Raw genomic sequence first — 22,069 nt, forward strand, 5'->3', positions numbered from 1 at the left:
AGGGGCATGGCCTGGTCTCTGGAGGGCCCATGCGAGTCCTCCAGAGCTCATTCCCAGCCAGCATTTATTTTCCTTTCTCTCCCTCCTGTGACATGCATGAACACTATCTATGGTCTCTGATACTTCTGATCTTCTCAAGGAATATCCTGTTGTCCTCTGGGCTCTGCCACCTGCTCTTCCTTGCTTTCCTTTAGAACTGGGTATGAGCTGGATAGCATTCTTGGAGTCTGTTGGTATTTATGTAAAGGTATCCAAGGTAGATTAATTTGATCTCAACCAAATATAATGTGATCAAGAGTTGCACGCTCCAAAAAGGCCTATCCTTCTGAACAAATTGGTTGGACAGGTTTCCAATTGTAAATGCTCCAACTGGGATCTTCCCACTTCAAACTAATCTTGGACTTTCCCTTTTTGTTTTATTTTTTACAGTGTTATCTTGGCGACCATTGGGATAGTTTCCATGATTGTGGGCAGCACGCTGGTGGGACAGCTGCCAAATGGGGAGTAAGTGGATCTTCTTTGAATAAGCAAAATAAAAGATTGCGAAGAGGAAAATCAAAGGCTGTCTCTGGCTTGGGCAAATCTCTTGCGTCAGTGATAGTATTGCTGCAAGACTGCAAAACCCGTCTTCCCAGAATTATTAAAATGCAATATTGGCGATGCGCAGTCCAACTGAGAAAAAGCATATTTTTGTAGAGCAGGGATTCTCAACGATGGGTCCCCAGATATTATTGGACTCCAACTCCCATCATCCTCAACCAAAGGCCACTGGGGCTGGGGATTATGGGAGTTGTTGTTGATTTATTTATTACATTTATATCCAATAACATCTGGGGACCCAACGTTGAGAATCCCTGGTGTACAGCATTTGAATCTGAAATGGAATCAAACTGAGGGATAAGAGCTGAAGCTGTGGAAGAAGGGATTATATAGAGGTGGTATAGAACTTGCCATTGGATAATAGAGAACAAGCAATTCTCTCTTAGGATTGGCTTATACTAACTCATAATATGCTAGGGTACATTGGAAGCTGCCATATACTGAGTGAAATCCTTGGTCCATCTAGCTTGGTATTGTCTACACAGACTGGCAGCAGCTTCTCCAAGGTTGCAGGCAGCAGTCTCTCTCAGCCCTATCTTGGAGAAGCCAGGGAAGGAATCTGGGACCTTCCGATGCTCTTCCAGAGCAGCCCCATCCCCTAAGGGGAATATCTTACAGTGTTCACATGTCGTCTCCCGTTCAAATACAGACCTGGGCAGATGATGATGATGATGATGATCTACATTTCATATCCCGCTCTTCTTCCAAAGAGCCCAGAGCGGTGTACTACATACTTAAGTTTCTCCTCACAACAACCCTGTTAAGTAGGTTAGGCTGAGAGAGAAGTGACTGGCCCAGAGTCACCCAGTGAGTTTCATGGCTGAATGGGGATTTGAACTTGGGTATTCCCGGTCCTAGTCCAGCACTCTAGCCACTACACCACGCTGGCTTAGCAAGTTTTGTGAGACGCAAGTTTGGGGAGGCATAGAAATGTAATAAATAAATAGCAAAGGGGACAATTTATGCTCTGTTAATTTGTAATATGCTATGAGTTAATTACACCATACTGACTAGGAAGGAGGGTTGCACCATACTTACTGGGAAAGAGGAAGGCTGCTTAAATGAACAAGTAGTTGTAAGTGGAACTTACTTTCCGGTCTTTAGGCATGGTGATTCTTGCCCAGGACCTTCTTCCATGTAATGTGAACTTGGTTTGTATCTGACTGTAAACACAAAAATTGTGAGCAAGTCACGGACCCTCTCTCCCCCCACACCCATCATAAGCCTTCTTCGCTTTGGAAAGGAGTCTAATAAAGTTGCATAATGAAACAGCTTTTTCCTGTTCCTGTTGATAAAGGTTCTAAGCTAGTGTTCTTCCGCATGTGGGTAAGAATGTCTTATTCTTTGCTGCCGCAACTGAGTAGTCAGTCCTGCAGTCCACTACTTGCACTGAAGTAGTAGCTGAGAAACAGATCTATCATCTTTGTTCAGACAGCCTCTAAGCAAAGTGGAGTAAATGAGGGGGCAAATTGGAATCAGCTTAGCCCTCTCTCTCTCCCCCCCCCCCACTGCTGGCTGTTGGTGAATCCTTCCCTGCCCCCACCTCTCTCTGTGGGGCAGTGGGTGAGTCCTTCCTTTTTAGCATTGCTGTGGGGAAAACTCAACCTTTTGGCTATTCATGGAGCAAAGCCAAAAAGAAGCCCCATCAGTTGTATCTGCATTTGATGAGCATTCAGGGCCAGCAAGATGCTTGGAATCATTTGGCATACAGCCTTGCATGGATGTGAATGTGTAAGCCCTTCCCCAGGCATAATTGATATGGGGATGGGGAGTAGAAACCCCTCTTGAACTGAGGCTGAAACTCATTTAGAGAGGCTCGTCTTAAACCTGCGTGGAAGAGTGGGATATAAAATGTAAAAATAAATAAATAAATTCATTCGTGCACACATGCTAATCTCCAGTGTCTTCATCAGGGACATAAAGCTAATAATGGAATGGTACAGAACTAGTTGTGTGTGTTGCGAAGTTGTCGTCTTACACCTCCAAGAGCAGGAGCAGCTGTTCATAAGAACAGCCCTGCTGGATCAGGCCCAAGGCCCATCTAGTCCAGCATCCTGTTGCGCCCAGTGGCCCACCAGATGCTGCTGGAAGCCACAGGCAGGAGTTGAGGGCGTGCCCTCTCTCCTGCCATTACTCCCCTGCAACTGGTACTTGGAGGCATCCTGCCTTTGAGGCTGGAGGTGGCCCACAGCCCTCCGACAGGTAGCCATTGATAGACCTCTCCTCCATGAAGTTATCCAAGCCCCTCTTAAAGCCATCCAGGTTGTTGGCTGTCACCACATCCTGTGGCAGAGAGTTCCACAAGTGGATTTCACAAGTTGTGTGAAAAAGTACTTCCATTTGTTGGTCCTAGACCTCCTGGCCATCAATTTAATGGAGTGACCCCTGGTTCTAGTGTTGTGTGAGAGGGAAAAGAATTTCTTTCTCTCCACTTTCTGCACACCATGAATGATTTTGTAGATTTTGTATCATGTCTCCCCACAGTCATCTTTTTTCTAAACTAAATAGCCCCAGGTGTTGTAGTCTTGCCACATAAGAAAGGTGCTCTAGGCCCCTGATCATCTTGGTTGCCCTCTTCTGTACCTTTTCCAGTTCTACAATGTCCGTTTTAAGATGTGGTGACCAGCTGTTTGCTGCTCTCTCAAATTAGTGCCCAAAGGTGTTGCCATATACTTTGAATATTTGGGTTTATAATTCATGGGGAGAGCATGGTAACTTATGGGAAAATTTCTCTTCTACTTGTGGTGAGTTTAATACCATTAATAGCTTTTAATTCAGAAAGTTGTGTTTGCAAATAGAGTCACCCAGGTGTGTTTCCTACAGAGATGATAAAGAGGAAAGTTCACTATGATGTTTGTGCTCTAGAACATGGATTCTCAACATTGGGTCCTCAGATGATATTGGACTTCAGTTCCCATAATCCCCAACAAAAGGCCAAACCAAAGGGCTGGGAATTCTATGAGTTGAAGTCCAATGACATCTGGGGACCCAATGTTGAGAATCCCTGCTCTAGAAGATATGTTCCCCACCTGATCTCCAGTTCATGCTGTGTTGATGTAAAATTGGTGGTACATCACTCTGCAAAAACATGGTTTTTATTAATTCAAGAAATGCGTGGGTCAAAGACTATCGTTGCCCAGCCTGATTTCTACTTCATTGGAAATTGGGGCTATTCAGATAAGTCAGGAGTCAATACCAGAACTAGGAACTGGATAAACCATTGCCTCTGCCATTTGCATGCTATAAAAGGGCCAGTTCCCTTTCAGATTTCCCAAGCGTGTATACTTGACATTCTGCAGTGTCTGTAAAGGGGGGCCCTACTGAGCATTTAACATGGTATAGTGTGTAAGCCTCAACCATTCCACTGCCGCACTGTGTGTCTCGCATCTGATTCATTTGGTTGCTTAGAGATATCCTTATAAACCTTCTAGATTATACATTTTGCTGGTGTTTTGTTTTTTTTTAACTTTGAAAATTATCATTGTTCTGAAAGACAGAGCTGTAGAGTCGCCATGCAGTCAAGTTTCACAACTGCCTTGCTTGCCAGCCAGTTTCGGAGTACAAGCTAAGCTAGCCCTGCTCAGCCCTCCTGCAGATGTTGGCCTACAACTCCCATAATCCCTGGCTATTGACCACTGTGTCTGGGGATTATGGGAATTGTAGTCCAAAAACAGCTGGGTGGGGGCCAAAGTTGAGCAGGCCTGAACTAGGCCAATACCCTTATAATACGTGGTTCGGGGCTTGCCTCTGGCTGGGTGGGAAAGGTATGCGATCATGCGGTATTAAAGGACTGGGCATTAAAAGGTCTACTACACTTTCTGCTGCATCAGTTGGAAGATCATGGGGGTGGAAATGCCCATGGCTGTGATGGTAGGGATGCTGTGTGAATGTCCGCTTGCTCAAAAACAGATGCTATCATGGCATTCTTATAATATGGGTGCATGCTTTTCCTTCCACCAAAATGTGGTTACACATATTTATTATTATTTATTTATTCAATTTATATACCGCCCTTCCAAAATGGCTCAGGGCGGTTCATATGAATGATTTTTATGATGAATATTTCTATACCACTTTAATAGCTATAAAATATGTATGTAACTCGAAGCCCGCATTCAGTATTGGTTAGCTCATCCCAACTAAGATGCAAAATTCAGTATTCTGCCACCTTTCATTAGCCTCTTTCCACCTCTGTTCTTTTCCTCAAGTTTTCCTGACTTCACCTATCCTTCCCTTGTTTTTCAGTCTTGTTCTGCAGTCTTCCTTCAGCTACTTTATATTGGAACTCCTTGTCTCTTTGCTTCTTTGCCTCCCGAGATCTCTTTCTGGTCCTTGACCAGTTTCACAAAGCTATTCCAGTGTATAGGGCCTGTGTGAAGCCTTAATCCCAACCAAACATGGCTACTTCTCTTCCCCTGGCAGAAGCTGCATTGAATGTGTGTGTTTCTCTCTCTCCTGAGAATTTGGGGTGTTTGTGGAGATTCTGTGCCATCGCACCAACTCAGCCAATTGGTGTTGGAGGCTTCTCTACTGCAGCACAACTTAGTACACATTAATAGTGCTTGGACCACGTTATAATACCAGCTGTATAACAAAACCTTTTGCACTGACTTGGCATCTGTCCCTTTGTTGACCTAATCTTCGATAGCCAATGCTGCTTAAACCATCCTTCAGCTTTTTAAAAACATTTTTGCATGCTGACTCCTCCCTGGCTTTTAAGATGATAAACCTGGTTGTATCTGTATAATAATCAGCACTGTAACTTGTGATCATGAGGAAATGGGTTGTAACTGGAAATGCTGTGGGGCATGTCTGGCAGATTCCCAAAGCATTTTTCATTACCTGATATTCCTGTTTTGCAGAACAAAAGACTGGCTGAGTGATCTAGTCCACCTCACCTGTTCCAGGATTCTGGTCAGAGCTCTCTCGGGCACCATTTATTACCATAACAAGTGAGTAAGAGCATGCATCCTTCCAGTTATTATGGTTGGTTAGGCTCTGTTGTGTAGGTAGCAGCCCTTGGATCCAGTCTATATGCTATGCAGAGTGAAGTTGTACAGCAGACTGTGATCTTCAGATTGTAATGGGGGAATCACTTGTTAAAAAAACTTTCTGTTGCATAAACATCTCCCTGCAAGTAGAGCACTGGAAGTGCTCTGGAAGGACTGAACACCTTTCTCCCTGATCTACTGTCTTAAAAAACAAAACAAAATGTGAAATGTGTTTAACATGTGCGGGAGAGCATTGAGAAATAGTCTTTTCCACCTACAGGGCTACAATTTATTCTACCACCTCAGAATTCTGTGACCTTGTTCTACGTAATGGGTAGACCAGGCCTTGGGGTCCATGATTCCACAATTTCATCAGTGATGGACAATAGTGGTGCAGCAGAGACATTTGAAATGGCTTGGCCCCAAGGTGTGGCAAGGACAAAAATGCATTAAATATATTTTCTCTCCTGCACTTCAGCCAGCAAGGCTCCCAGAGCGGCTTACGTAATGCTGCTAAAAATAGTAAATCATTAAAGCAATAAACTGAGACTTCTCTCTCTCTCTCCTTGATGGCTTCTCCTGTTTCTCTCCCCACCCCGCCCCCAGCTGTGAGGGGAAGAGGAGCTTGTCCCAGCTGGAGATGCAGCAGCCAGGGAAATGGTTTGCCTCTCTGGTTTCCCCTCCGTGTCTCTTAGCTGTAACCATCCAAATGAAATCTCCCTGTTGAGGATGACTGTGGAAAGCCCCACTCTGAATGCATGTGTGCACACACTGCCTTGATAGTGCCACCCAGAACAAAAGTCATTCTGCACACAGATCAAAAAAATTAGAGAGAACACTGCTTGTCCCCAGATGATGCTGGACTACAATCCCCCATTATCCCCAGTCACAATGGCCAAATGTTACGGATGATGGAAGTTGTAGTCCAGCAGCTGGAGAGGCAAGGCTGAATGCTCCTGGTCGAGAGGAAACTTTGATCTGATCCAACAGGGCAGTTATTTTCTGAGGATTTCTCAGGACTAGGAGAACCAGAATAAAATATGCAGAATAAACAAATGGAAGTTATTGATGAGCCCCTGGTGGCGCAGTGGTAAAACTGCCACCCTGTAACCAGAAGGTTACAAGTTCGATCCTGACCAGGGGCTCAAGGTTGACTCAGCCTTCCATCCTTCCGAGGTCAGTAAAATGAGTACCCAGAATGTTGGGGGGCAATATGCTAAATCATTGTAAACCGCTTAGAGAGCTTCCAGCTATAGAGCGGTATATAAATGTAAGTGCTATTGCTATTGTGCATAACATATGCACACTCTTGGGCTTGGCTGTTCTCTGTGTAGAATGTGGATTATCTTGGTGCCCAGTTTCCTAAAAGTTCAATGTAGGCCCATCTTGCCAATTCTGAATGTTCTGCAAAAAGAACATTTGCAGAAGAACTTCAGACTCATTAGCCCTGGGATCACGTTTCGAGCTGCCCAGACAACCTTCTGGCCCTATAATAGTAGGGCTAATCCAATTACATTGCTGCATGACAGACATTACCTCTGCAGCATTCCTGTTTGTGTGGTGGAGGAGTGGGCGTGCCTCCTCTCATCCATCACACAGTTGACCTCTCCTGTGAAGCATGCACTTCATGCTGCTGTCTGATCCTGTGGCCCCAGCATTTGCATGGTTCTTCCTGTTTCCGTGGGGAATTCATGTAGGAACACAGAAAGCTGCTTGATATCAAGTCGGATGGTAGGTCCATCCAGCACAGTATTGTCTACATGGACTGGAAGCAGCTTCAAAGTTGCAGGCGGTAGTCTTTCCCAGCCCTGTGTAGAGTTGTCAGGGAGGGAACTTGAAGCCTGCATGCAAGCATGGGGATAGCCCCACCCTCTAAGGAGAATATCTTACAGTGCCCACACTGGTAGTCTCCCGTTCAGAAGATCTTCTGGAACTGCCTAAGGATCTACAGGGAGCCACTGCTGGTTAGGAACATAGGAAGCTGCCATATACTGAGTCAGACCATTGGTCCATCTAGCTCAGTATTGTCTTCACAGACTGGTAGTGGCTTCTTCAAGGTTGCAGGCAGGAACCTCTCAGCCCTATCTTGGAGAAGCCAGGGAGGGAACTTGGAACCTTCTACATGCAAGCATGCAGGTGCTCTAACCAGAGTGGCCCCATCCCCTGAGGAGGATATCTTACAGTGCTCTCACTTGTAGTCTCCCATTCAAATGCAAGCCAGGGCAAACACTGCTTAGCAAAAGGGGCAATACATGCTTGCCACCACAAGATCAGCTCTCCTCCCAAAATGTAATTTTGGCTGCTTCTGCAGTTGGGTGTGGAACATCCATTTGCTACGTGAGATGGGCTGCACGGTGGGTGAGAAGTGGGAGGTGCTTGTCCACTTCCTAATGAAGCATCCTGGTCTTCCATAATACCTCATCAGTGCCACAGGCTGATAGCATCCATGCCACGCCGCATTGAGGCAGTAATTGCTGCAAAAGGGGCCCAAACCAAGTACTGAATACATATGCATGCTTATACTTTTCAGAGGTCCAATATTGTTCTATTCTACAATCCTTGTCTTCTTGGTTCCATGTAATATTCTAATTTTCTGAGATTGTGGATTTGGGGTTTTCATGAGCTGTACGCCATGATCATCACAATTATAACAAATTAAGGCTTGACTTATCTCGCTTTGCATGTAATGCGTCTGTCTCATATATCAGTTTCACCTTTTAATTTGCATTACTGAAATTAATGGACTTTTGCACGATATTCTAATTTTCCGAGTTTCACCTGTATACTGAGTCAGACCACTGGTCTGTCTAGCTCATTATTGTCTTCACAGACTGGCAGTGGCTTCTTCAAGATTGCAGGCAGGAATCTCTCTCAGCCCTATCTTGGAGAAGTCAGGGAGGGAACTTGAAAACTTCTGCTCTTCCCAGAGCGGCTTCATCCCCTGAGGGGAATGTCTTACAGTGCTCACACATCAAGTCTCCCTTTCATAGGCAACCAGGGCAGACCCTGCATAGCTAAGGGGACAAATCATGCTTGCTACCACAAGACCAGCTCTTCTCTCATAGGAAGATGCTGAAGGGCATCATCTCATACTGATGAGGAGGCAATAGTAAACCCCTCCTGTATTCTACCAAGAGAAAACCACAGGGCTCTGTGGGTGCCAGGAGTCAACACCGACTTGATGGCACACTTTACCTTTTAACACATTAAATCCTAACAGACAAAAAGGGAGAAAATACAATACAAAGCCTTTTAAAAACTCATTTTAAAATTTGTTAAAAATCAGAACTTAAAAGGCCTGGGTGAACAAAAAGGTCTTTTTACCCGGTGTCTAAAAGACCAAAGTGATGAAGCCAGGCAAACCTCACTGGGGAGGCTTTGCTTTTAACTGTCTTTTATAGGCAAGTGTGTGTGTGTGTGTGTGTTTGTGTGTGTGTGCACGCAGGGGGCGGGGTGGGGGGAAGCAAGCTCATTCATGAGCTGATAGAATTATACCCGATGCCAACTTGGTGTGTCACTTCTGTTTTGCTACTGTTTTTTTTATTATTTGGATTATGTGGTTGGGGATTATGGAAGATGTAGTCTTGCTAGATTGATTTGAAGATTGCTTGCAGCTTCAAGGGGTGAAAACTGTAAAGAATTGTAGCTTAGGAATGCTAAAAATAATGGACACACATTTTTAGACTCTACAAGCTTAAGAAAGCAATCTTATTAGGAGTGCTGATGTGTACTTGTTGGAAGTTAGAGAAATCATAAGATTGGGGACCTAACACAAAATTGTCAATGACGTGTGTCCTGTCACTACAGGGAGAACAGACCCCAGAAAGGAGGCATTTGTGTTGCCAACCACACATCTCCGATTGATGTTATAATCTTGACGAATGACGGATGTTATGCAATGGTATGTCAAAGTAATGCATGTGGTTTTAATAATTGCAGAACACACAACTGGGCACACTTGTGCAATTTTTTCAACCCCACCCCCAAAACAAACAAACAAACCAACAAAAACCCGAGCCTTTGTGGCTTTCCTGTTATCTGTAAATGCAGTCTTTGGCACTCAGTTGAATTTCCTTGGTGGCAGTAAGGAAGGCAAGCAAATGGTTGAGCAAATTACTTTGAGGTTGCAACTGTGTAGTAGTGTTGTAAACATTTCAAGGTGGTGTTTTTTTAAAAAACATGCAATCCAAATTAGCTATTCAAAAATACTCTTCTGCTGTTGTATATTTCCAAATGCTGCAATTGACTTTAATGGTCTATGGGGTCATATGGCTTTGGTACTCATTCTCCCTGTTTTTGTCAGTGTTGCTTCCAAAATGGCATCCTGTAGCTCCTAAAAAGAAGTATCCAGAGCCCTTTTCTTAACAGTGTGTGGGTTGTGAGAGGAGTTCTTCAACTCCTAAAAAAAACTGCGGTGCTTTAGTGTCCATTCAGTTCAGCGCTTCCCATTTTGCTTAGTATTTAGCTTGAAAAATTATTCTGGAGAACTCAAAAGTTTGCTCAGTTTTCTTTGACATTTTAGTTGGCCCCAGTAAACATCTTGCCTTACTGTGGCCTATGAAGCCCTCAAAATGTTCTCTAAGGCTTGAGTGTTCTGGAATGGGTGCTGTTGCCAGGAGGCCTTTGCAGCTTGGCTCCTTTAGGGACTTTTCGGACCTCTCCCTGAATTTCATTAAAAAGAGAGAGAGACCATCTGCAGCCTCTTTAGTTGTGTGAGTGCAAGGAAAAACACACTGGCAGAGTTCTACCCAGTTGCTCACTAAGAAGCAATGCAGTTAAGTAACTTAAGGCTACCAGTTATGTATCCTCTGGTTGTTCTGAAGAATTCTGTGTTGCCTTTCTACACAACTTCTGGCTCTGAGCCTGTCTGAAATGAGCACTCCATTCAGTCTCTCTGAGGGGAGGACTTCGTATTCTCTTGGCAAATGTGTGGTCCCAGCTCCCTTTTGCCAGATAACTGGTGATGCATGAATAGCGGTGGTGGTGGGGCACAGAACCAGGAGGGGATCTGTTGGAGACACGAAGCCCTCCTGGGCCTGCTGATTTCTCCCCTCACTGCGGTTGCATTCAGTTTTAGCACCTGACTGGGCGGGGAAACTGCTTTTAAAAAGAAGAAAATACAATAGGGAGGTAGGGAAAAGTTGGCGAGTACCCCGCTCCAACCCACCCATTCTCCCCTACTAATGTTAACTCTGCCCACTTTTTTACTTTAAAACATCCACAGCCCATGCTTTCACAAAAATTCCCAGGGCAGCTTACAAATGTTAGAATCCACAGTAAAGCCACCTCCAAAAATATAACCTGTGTATCTAAAACCTTGCCTAAATAACGCCGCCTAAAACAGGGGAGGGAGGCAGCCAAACTTCTCATGGGAGAGCATTTCAAAGGGAGGGGAGTCACAGCAGAGAATGCTCTGCCTTGTGTGGCCACCAGACAGACCTCAGCTGGAGGTGGCACACTTTACATTGGGTTGAAAATCTCATGCTTGTTTCGCTCATCAAATCTGTGTTGGGACTTCTCAGAGTAGAATGGTTTTACAGCCAGGTTGCTGGTAACTGTATTTGCTCCCTGATAGCTCGAAAGGGAGCTATTTTGAAGGGATTCTGGTTGATTTGATTTGTCTTCTGTGGGGGAACTTACAGGTTGGCCAGGCTCATGGAGGGCTAATGGGTGTTATTCAAAGAGCTACCGTCAAGGCCTGCCCGCATGTCTGGTTTGAACGCTCCGAAATGAAAGATCGCCACCTAGTGACAAAAAGGTAACTTAAAACAAAACAAAACATGAAACCTCATCTTATTTCTCTACCCCACCCCATTCTAGAGGCAAATTGATGTTTTTGTCCTAATGCAAAATACTCATATAGTTCTGAATTAGTGCCTGCAGTTTTATATTATCCTAGCAACCTCCTGTGAAAGTTAAACTGAGAGAGAGAGAGAGCGAGACTGAGATGAGCAAGTGAGCTTTATGGTTGAGCAGGGATTTTGTCCAGAGTCTCTTCCATCTAACCCTGACATGGTTGTCACATATTAATCACAGTGCAATTATTCCCCATAACAGTTGCACTGGTATAGCCTTACAGGGCCTTCCTGTTAAGCACAACATGTAAATATGTCCAGTGCATTTCATCTTCTCCCTATCATTTGGGGTGGGGCAAGAGAGAGAGACTCTGTTCTGCCGGTCAAATGACTTGCTCCAGGTAGGGCTGGGAAAGTTTTCTTGTCTGAAAACTTGGAGAGCTGCTGCCAGGCAATGGAATTGAAATTCTGCGGGCGATTCCGCAGGCAATGGAATTGAAATTCTGCGGGCGATTCTTCAGCAGCTGCTGCCAGGCTACAATGTAGATTGTACTTAGCTAGGTGGCCTAGCGGTCTGATTCGGTATAAAGCAGCTGCTCATGTTCCTGTGAGCAGGCTGGCATATTCTGCCTCTGTCTAAGATGCCATTTAAGGAGGTCAAAGGAGGGAGGCTGTCCTTTTTAGCCTTGTTTCAGACTATATGTGGCTATTTCTCGGAAGCATCTATATTTCTGCATACTGAGTGACTGTTCTTACAGTTAACCCAGTATGCAGGCTCTTTAGAAAAAGAAAAAGTAACCCTATAATTTTCATTAATAACATTGCTGAGTACCTTTAAAAAACAAAACTGAGCACAACACCTGTATAGAGTGAGAGAGAGAGAGTGTGTGTGTGTGTGTGTGAGTGTGAGCTATTTTGGAATATATCACAGCAGGCCTTTGAACTCTACTGAGAATTTTGCCTGTCCCTTCCCACCCCTGCATTCTTTGGCCCCCTCCCTAGCAAACTCTGAAATGTTGTCCTTCTCGGTATAGTGGAGACTTGTCCTTTTGAAGAACCTGGAACTCTCCTTGCTTTTTTAAAAAAAAGACATACCTTGTTCATTGAGAACCCTCGTTCTGGCTTCATTATTTTAGTTATGTAACCTATATACTTCAATATGTACATAAGCTGAGATGGCCTAGTTCTGAGAGAGGCACTTTGGTGCTCAGGCAGTAGCTGAAATGCTTCTTCCTTTCTGTTTAGACTGAGGGAACATGTTGCGGATAAGAACAAGCTGCCCATCTTAATTTTTCCAGAAGGTAATAGAGGATTCTTTATTTTTTACAATTTTTTTCTTGTAAACACGCCCCCCCCCCAAAAGAGAGGGGTGGGGAAAAGAATTGTCTTTACTGAGAAAGATCCCCCTGTACGCCATTATTCTGACTTCTATCATGTTGCCCCTCAGTCGTTTTTATCTAAACTAAAAAGCCCCAGGTGTTGTAGCCTTGCCTTATAAAGGAGGTGCAAAAACCTCTTCAGGAATAGAAAACCTGCACAGCTGGCAAAGTATTGACCTAGAATCTTTCTCCATGATGTGCTGTTTAAAAAAAAATGCAGAGAGATTCATTTCTGGAAGTGTTTAAAAAAAGTGGCTTTCCCTCCACCACCCCCAGCAATCTGAAGTGGTGCAGCCCATTCTGTCATTATGTTCCCACCTCATACCAGTCCATTTGTTTGTCCGTGCACAGACGAAATGCATGGAGAGGGAAGCACATGTGTGCATGTTGGCCCAGCTTCCAACCTTCATGTCTTAGCTGCAGTATCCGAAAGGGTGTGCAGTGCATATACAGATATATGGGCTTAGGAATTCCACGCCCCTGGGAGCCCCAATTGCTCAGAGTTTCAATCTGGCTTAAACCTGGTACATTTTAATCCTTTTCAGTAGCTCAGAGCGGCATATATGGTCTTTCTCTATTTATTATTATTTCTTATTTACACAGTAATACAGGTGTTATTGACTGGTTTGTTTTATCCAGACATTGAGTCCTTCCCAAGGACCTGGGATGGCTGACTTTTATTATCAATATTGTTATTGTTGTTGTTATAGATATCATTGCAAAATATAGGCTGTTCTCAGTAAAGTTACTTCTGCTGCTTTTTATTTTATTTTATTTTATTTAAAAACAATGATTTGATTTGATTTGATTTGATTTCTATACCACCCTTCCAAAAATGGCTCAGGGCAGTTTACACAGAGAAATAATAAATAAATAAGATGGTTCCTTGTCCCCAAAGGGCTCACAAACATAAGACAGACACCAGCAACAGTCACTTGAGGGATACTGTGCTGGGGGTGGAGAGGGCAAGTTACTCTTCCCCTGCTAAATAAAGAGAATCACCACATTAAAAGGTGACACTTTGCCAAGTTAGGAGGGATTTGATCCTCCCAACAACCATGTTAGGTGGGTTAGGTCAGAAGAGCAACTCTCTTCAAGCTTACCCAGGGAATTCCATAGCTGAGTGGGTTCTGAACCCTGCATTCCCCAATTTTCATTGGGCACTCTAACTACTGCACCACACCTACTACCCAAAGTGGGTAAATGAGATGGTCGCATTCTCTGTGCATACGGCTCACACTACGGAATTAGGAGAAGAGCCTGGACTTCTCTTATAGCAGTCAGTTGACTGGGCGTTATTTTGAATGTTTCTCCCTATCTCTCTCTCTCACACACACACCAGGCACTTGCATCAACAACACCTCAGTCATGATGTTTAAAAAGGGAAGCTTTGAAATAGGCGGGACTATCCATCCTGTGGCTATCAAGGTAAGATACAGTCCGAACATGTTTTTTCTTTACCATGTTGCTTCATCACTCAAAGCCGCTTACACATTAAAGGAATGGCTTACCGCCAAAGGGATGTTCTTAAAAAGGATTCATTTTAAAAAGGAATGGGGGGGGGGAGGGAGATGAAAATAAGAAAAATCTATGTAGCAACTCTCTCTCTCTTGTACTGTTGCATAATGAATTTGGATCACGGCTGAGAGCAGGGACTGCTGAGGGAGATAGCTTTGGGAGGGGAGGAGCCAGTGGCAATTGGTCTTCAACTGCGCCAGTGGCCTTGCCGTCCTTTTCGAATGTGCCTAGTTTTTAGAACAGGGCTGGGCAAACGTGGCTCTTCAGCTGTTAGGAATGGAAGATCAGGCCCATCTAGGCCCGCATCCTGTTTCCCACAGTGGCCCACCAGATGCCTCTGGGGAGCCCACAGGCAAGAGGTGAGGGCATGCCTTCTCTCCTGCTGTTGCTCCCCTGCAAATGGTGTTCAGAGGTCTTGCTGGAGGTAGCCTATAGCCATCCGACTGTTGCTGAACTACAGCTCCCATCATCCCTAGCCACAATTTATGATGGGGTTTCAACAATATCTGGAGAGCCAAGGTTGCTTACCCTTGTTCTAGGTGTGCCACCCAATGAAAACCAAGTACATACACACCTGATAGCATACCTTTTTGTTGCAAGCCCTCCACAGTGGCATAGCAGGGTAGAGGGTAGGCAGGGTACCCTGGCCCATGCCTGCTGTGGAACAGGAACAGGATAATGTGTTGGGGTTGCTCTATAAAAGTTACACAGACATGACACTCAGCCTGGCGGTGGAAATGATGCTCCATGGCCCAGAAGCCACTACTCGAGGGACTGTGTAAAGTCATGGTTTCTAATGCTGACTTCTCCAGACAGATATAAGATTGCTGGAACTGGCTAAGGATCCACAGGGAGCCAGGAACATAGGAAGCTGCCTTCTACTGAGTCAGACCACTGGTCCATCTAGCTCAGTATTGTCTGCCCAGACTGGCAGGAGCTTCTTCAAGGTTGCAGGCAGGAGTCTCTCTCAGCCCAATTTTGGAGATGTCAGGAAGGGAACCTGGGACCTCCTGTGTGCAAGCAGGCAGATGCTCTTCCCAGAGTGGCCTCATCCCCTAAGGGGATGATCTTACAGCAATTGCATGTGATCTCCCATTCAGATGCAAACCAGACCAGACCCTGCTTAGCACAGGGGACGATTCATGCTTGCTACCACAAGACCAGCTCTCTTCCTAGTTGACTGAGCTAACTCCCTTACAAAAGTTTCCAGACAGGGGGGAAAGGTAGGAAAGGGAGAAAACCAGCAGCCTGCCTCTGCCATACTCCTCTCCCTATACCTGTAAGAGACATTGCATTTTCCATGGAGTGGTGTGCTCAGAGCCTGTGGCTCTAACTCTGGTAATTTGTTCTTCCCCTCACCTCTGAGGCTAGGTCCCCAGGCACTGCCTAAAACGAAACTGCCTTTTGGCTGATGGAGGTCAAGGGACACAAGGATATATTCTTCAGCTTGGAGAGCGATAGTCTGATCAGTCTGCCTGGGGCTCTCAAACTTGGGTGCCCTGATGATGTTGACTACAACTCCCATCATTCCCAGCCACAGTGGTAAAGGCCATTGTGACTGGGCATGATGGGAGTTGTGGTTCAACATCAGGGCACCCAAGTTTGAGAACCCCTGGGGTATGCCCTTAATTATTATTTTTTAAAGTCGTTCCAAAAATAAGTTTGCTGCTTTTCTCACACCCAAGGTTGGCAGCTGAAACGGGTAGGTAGCAAGTTTCAGTTGAATAAGAGGGCTGTTTGGCCACCTAATGGTGCAGCAGAGAAGTAACCTGCCTAGAAAGCAGGAGGCTGTTGGTTCGAATCCCCGCTGGTGGGTTCCCCAGAATATGGGAAACTCCTATATCGGGTAGCAGCAATATAGGAAGGTGCTGAAAGGCATCATCTCAGACTGCGTGGGAGGAGGCAATGATAAACCCCTCATGTATTCTACCAAGAAAACCACATGGCTCTGTGGTCACCAGGAGTCAACACTTGACTCAATGGCACAACCTTTCCTTTCCCTTTCCTTTGCACAATACCAGATTAACTTTGAGAGTGCCTCTTTGTCATGAACTCTCCCACCTATTAAGATCAGGGGAGGTCCGGTTACAGCTACCACTGGCTCATTTGGTTACTACTTGGGACCATACCTTTTCTGTGGCTGCCCTGGAGCTCTGGAATGCACTCCCTATTAAAACCAGAGTTTCTCCATCTCTGGTTGTTGTTTTTTTAGGAAGACCCTTAAGACACACCTGTTTTCTCAGGCTTTTAATTAATTTTAATTGGTTTTATTTCATAATTGTGTTAATCATTTCATCCTGTTTTTATATTTGTTGTAAACCGCCCAGAGACGTAAGTTTTGGGCGGTATAAAAATATGTTAAATAAATAATTTTTTTTTAAAAACATGTACACCACCTAGGGATGCATGTCAGGTGGTATAGAATATGACAAATCAATCAATAAAGTAACTTGTGGACTTCATTGCCCCAAGATGATGATGATGATGATGTAGTAACCAGTGGCCTAAATGATTTTACAAAAATAATCTAGATGAATATACTGCTTTTTTCTGCAACACTTAATGTAATCCTGTGTATGTTTACTCAGAAGTAAGCCCTATTGTATTCAGTTGAGTATACTCCCAGGTAAGTTTGCACAGGATTGCAGCCTCAGTTGATTCTATAGAAATTGGACTCTGGCCACTTACATAGGAACATAGAAAGGAACATAGGAAGCTGCCATATACTGAGTCAGACCATTGGTCTATCTAGCTCAGTATTATTTTCACAGACTGGCAGCAGCTTCTCCAAGGCTGCAGGCAGGAATGCCTCTCAGCCCTATCTTGGAGATGCCAGGGAGGGAACTTGGAACCTGTAGATGCTCTTCCCAGAGCTGCTCCATCCCCTAAGGGGAATATCTTACAGTGCTCACATGTGGTCTCCCATTCAAATGCAACCAAGGCGGACCCTACTTAGCTAAGGGGACAAGTCATGCTTGATACCACAAGCACCAGCTCACTTACTGTGCAGTTAAACTTGTTTTTAAAAAGTGCCCTGGCTTGATTGAGAAGCAGCTTTTTAAATGGTTCTTTATTTTTAATAAACACAAATACTGTGGTGACAGAAGAGGCATTCCCTCTTGGGTGGAGCTGTGGCTCAGTGGAAGAACATCTGCTTTGCATGCAAAAGGTCCCTGATCCAATCGGGCTGGGAGAGAGTGATCCCAGGACTGATCATTCCAGAGCCACCTGATCTGATACAGAGAGGACTTCCTGCCCTAGGCGAAGGCGGACTAGAAAGAGGAAAAGCCAGCAAAGTAAATCTTGTGCATTCTCTCTCCTGCGGGCAAGTGCTACAGAAGCCTTTGATTAACTTGTTTTGCTCACTTGGGGGAATCGACTGCTCTCATTGTAGCATCTTTGTGCACGTGGCCTCTGGGCATAAGTTGAGACAGCTTTCAAAACGGTTCCCTTGTTTTGCAGTATGACCCCCAGTTTGGCGACGCCTTCTGGAACAGCAGCAAGTATGGAATAGTGAGCTACCTCCTGCGGATAATGACCAGTTGGGCCATCGTATGCCATGTCTGGTACCTGCCACCAGTGATGAGAGAGGTACCTTCCTTTCATGTTGTCGAAGGGGGTGGTTCGGATGTTGCAGTGTAGATGCAAACGGCTTGTGCTTTTGTTGCAGCTTTTGTGGGGGGTGGGATGGTACTATGAATTTTTTTTTTTGGAGGGGAACCAAGTGGAAACCCTCTTCTGCTTCAACTCTTGTTCTTAAAGGGTCCACAGTTGACTTCCTTATTGCATTCATGTGAGAAGATAATGGGTTTCTCATTGTTGTTTGCCTTGCAGGAAGGAGAAGGCGCTGTTCACTTCGCCAACAGAGTGAAGTCGGCTATTGCCCGCCAAGGAGGGCTTACTGAACTGCCATGGTGAGAAAAGCCAGTTTCTGTCCTCAGTGGAAGATAACTTCTGCTAACCGGACCCTTCCTCCCTTCCCTTTCCATAGTTCATGGCAATGATCTAGAAAGAGAATCTTTTCATTAATATTGATTTGAAATCCAGGGTGGAACCTTCCTTTGTCCTCCCTTTCATCTCTAAATAAAGGGATTAAAAGCCAAACTAAATCTATGTTAATTGGATATCCTCCCCCACCCCCAAAGATTCTGATCTGGATTGGCCTTATGCACAGCTGCTTTTTAAAAAAAATATAAGCATGCAGGCCCCATTCATGCAGCAAATGTCTGGTCATAAGATACTGTGAATAAGTGAGTCCCTCTCTTCCTGTGCTGGAGAATGTGAATGACCCAGAATGCTTTGTATGCTTCCTGGTCGATATGCAGAGTATAGTCCCTAAATATAGAGATGACATACATTCACCAGTCAATGTGCATGCCACCCCGTTTGACAGTGTCCACTTGTGTACCTTCTAGGGATGTGCAAACAGGTTCGACCCCGAACCTGTTTGAGGACGAACTCCCCTATTTTGGTCCGACCTTGGACTGACCCCGGGGGTTCGTGATTTTTAATTTTTTTTAAAAAAATAAATTATTTATTTTTACCTCTAGCCCCTTCAGGGGGCTTCCTCTAGGCCATGGTAGGGGGGTCTGCAAAGGTTCCCCCTCCCGCTGCCGGCCTTGATAATCACTGCCGCGGCCCGTTTTACTGCATTTTCTGGCCCATTTGGGCCTCCATAAGTTGGCGTGGTGGCCATTTCCCCTGCCACCGCGCATGTGCAAATGACCTCTGTGAATCCCACCCCTGGACCAAACTGAGGGGTTCGAAGTGGGGCCGGACTGAACTGGTCCAGTCAGGGTCGAGTCTGGTCCGGACTCGAACCAAACCGGGCCAGCCAGTTCCGTGCACACCCCTAGTACCTTCTCCCTCATAGACTGTGCATGTTGACCATTCAATCTGAAAAAAAATAAAATCCTTGCTGTCAGTTTGTGGACCAGATTCTCCACACTTCCTTCTGAATGTGTGGACCATGATAGCAGCTGTGAATGATAGCAATCACTGGTGTGTTATGTTAGGGTTGAGCCTTGTGGAAGACACAGAAAATATTTACCCAGAGTGAGGATAGGAACTAGAGCGTCTGCTCTGCATGCAGATAAGATCCCAGGTTTGGTCCTTGGTAGCATCTCCAGGTAGAGCTGAGAGAGACTCCTGCCTGAGACCTTGGAGAGCTGCTGCCAGTCAGTGTAGACATTACTGAGCTTGATGGGCCAAAACGTCTGACTCAGCAGCTTCCTATGTTTGGATTGGCACTTCTGTGTAATCTTGTAGTCATAGGGACATAGGAATTATTATTATTATTATTATTATTATTATTATTATTATTATTAATAATAATAATAATAATAATAATATTAATGACATTATATTCATAGTGTCATCACATCTTATATATAACATGCTCCAATATTGCTTTGTTTATCTTCCCTGGAAGGAGATCTGCACCTGCCCCACCCCCATAAAAAGACAACCAATTGGGGAGCAGAGCAAATGGGGTGATTGTGAACAAGGGTTTTTTGTGGAAATTATCCCCCCCCCATCACTACCACAAATCTTTCCCTTCTGCCTTGAAAAACTAAATGGGCTAAATGAGCATTCAGGGCATCCCTATTGGTGGACATTGTCTTTTGGACTTGCATTTAAGTAAGCCTCTGTTTTCTATTTGTAAAATGGGGCATAGGGCTGCTGTGTGATTGATTGTAAAAGCACCTTGCGGACCCAAGGTAGGGAACGCCTGCTTGGTGATGCCATCACTCTTATGCAATAGTAGGAGACTCTGCTAGGCTCCAGGAAAGGGATGGCCTTGGTGGAATTTGTTCCAGGCAGCCCAGAGGATAATACTGGCTCTGCTGTTCTGGTGGATGGGTAATCTGTTAGGTCTGACACTAGTTCAACAAATGACAAAGAGACACCTCAAAGAATGTTTTATACCAATTGCATTTTGCATGATTAATCTTTTTTCAAGGGCTCTTTTTGATACTCTTAATCGGGCTGAGGCTTTTAAAAAAAAAAAAGTAGTGGACAGTAGGCCTTGTTCAGACAACCAGCAGCAGAGTAGGAGAACCACCCGGCCTGGGTAGGCTGAACCAGGCATGCTCCCAATTTCCAGCCATGTGCTTGCAAACATTAAGGCAGGGAGGATGATTATGTGCGAGGCAGCAGCTGGGTAAAGACCGGCATGTCCTGCCCAGATTCAATCCCCAGCTTTTTACCAAGGCAGGAGGAAAAGCTGCCTATTATATGATCATTCTTCCTGCCTCCTACCTTAATGTTTGCAAACACACGGCCGAAAATCCAGAGCATACCCAGCTCTCTTACCCAGGCTGGTGGTCGTGTGAACAAGCCTAGTGTCTGTCTGACTCTTGTGATTACTAGGTGGCTAAGAGTGCTGTTTCTATATCAATACTCCCCCCTCTTTTTTTTTTTTTTTAAAGGGATGGGGGTTTGAAACGAGCCAAAGTGAAGGATACTTTCAAGGAGGAGGAGCAGAAAAACTACAGCAAGATGATCATAGGGAACGGAGAATCATCAAATGCATCAACGGAGTTGAACTGATCTCTTCCAGCTGATATTTCTTATGCCTCGTCACTATAGAAAAGCGTGGGTTTCCTTTTTCTCCGTTAGAAAAACATTAAAGCACTAAATGTGGGCAGTGAAGGACATTACTTTGTTTTCTTAAGCTGCGGCTTGTAGATGCGCTGCCATCCACCAGTGAATTCCAGCTCTTGGTGACTGGAAAAGAGAAATGGATCGAAGCTCGCAAGAGGAACCAAATCCCAGTGCTTAAAAGCTGTGACTGCGGCTCTTGAATCTTTGCCGAGAGGGAATGTACATAATGGCTTGACTTGATTTTGTTGTTTGTGCAAATAATGGTGCTGTCGTTCAAGTGGCCGTGGAATGTTTGAGCAAACCCTCCTCTGTGGTTGCTCTCTGATAGCCTGCTGTGTGTCCATTTGTTTGAATAGAAGGTCTTACATTTCCAAGGGTGTGTTGTTGAGTGTGTCTTGTGGGTTTGGGGTGGTTGTGTGTGTGAGTTTTTTTAATTTGGAAATGACTAGTATTGGAAGGGAGTAAAATGCCCAAAGCAATATCTGGCTGGACAGAGGGCTGGTTGGTGAAATATCCTTGGCAGTTACAACAGGAATTTATAATGGCCTCTATACTCTTCTTGAGTTTTCATCTCACAGAAACCAACACCATCACTCTGAAAAAGCTGCCTTTTGAAAAAGCTGTTTGGAACCACGTTCCCCTACACTGTGTGTTTCTTCTCACTTCACCTCCAGCACAAGGGGAAAAGGGTAAACGGATTATTTGCAGATTGGATTTGGATTAAAAATAACACTAAAAATGGGAAGGGGGGAAAGAAGATGGGAAGGAAACCAATGTTTAGTAAAATGCATTTCTCTCATGGATATGTTGGCAGCAGCCTATATATATATATAAAACATATCTGTCACCATATGAGAAATGTCATGTAGCCTTATTGTAAATTAAAATAAATTCTATATTTCTAATGCATGGTTGCTTTCTTTAAAAAAAATTCTTCCCAGAACTATGTGTGCTCTGTGCTTAAAAAAAGGGAAAGAAACCCAAACCTCTGCCAAGGTAACCAAAATATGCAAGTTTGCCCAATTCGTACTGTGCTTCTGCTAGTCATGGGGAGAAGTACGGAATTGTACAGAGCACTAAAGCTATATTATGTACCAGTGAAGATCTCATTTTCCTTTGTTTTCTGAGGGTTTTCACCAGGCGTTGCCTGCTTATTAAAACAGAAGGGCTAGAAACTAGC

At 44.7% G+C, this 22,069-nt stretch overlaps 1 protein-coding gene across 1 annotated transcript in view; it reads left to right on the top strand.

Moving 5' to 3' along the window:
• The window catches only part of LOC128327920 (glycerol-3-phosphate acyltransferase 3-like), a 39,865-nt gene extending 18,071 nt beyond the window's left edge, over positions 1–21,794 (top strand). The window contains exons 4-12 of the mRNA XM_053257290.1: positions 430–504; positions 5,463–5,552; positions 9,399–9,492; positions 11,234–11,349; positions 12,632–12,687; positions 14,108–14,193; positions 17,746–17,874; positions 18,118–18,197; positions 20,715–21,794. Coding sequence (XP_053113265.1) covers positions 430–504; positions 5,463–5,552; positions 9,399–9,492; positions 11,234–11,349; positions 12,632–12,687; positions 14,108–14,193; positions 17,746–17,874; positions 18,118–18,197; positions 20,715–20,835 — 847 coding nt within the window. The 3' untranslated portion in view covers positions 20,836–21,794. The remainder of the gene's footprint in view (positions 1–429; positions 505–5,462; positions 5,553–9,398; positions 9,493–11,233; positions 11,350–12,631; positions 12,688–14,107; positions 14,194–17,745; positions 17,875–18,117; positions 18,198–20,714) is intronic.
• The last annotated feature ends 275 nt before the right edge of the window (positions 21,795–22,069 follow it).

This window comes from Hemicordylus capensis, chromosome 5 (assembly GCF_027244095.1).
Source record: "Hemicordylus capensis ecotype Gifberg chromosome 5, rHemCap1.1.pri, whole genome shotgun sequence".
Taxonomy (NCBI): domain Eukaryota; kingdom Metazoa; phylum Chordata; class Lepidosauria; order Squamata; family Cordylidae; genus Hemicordylus; species Hemicordylus capensis.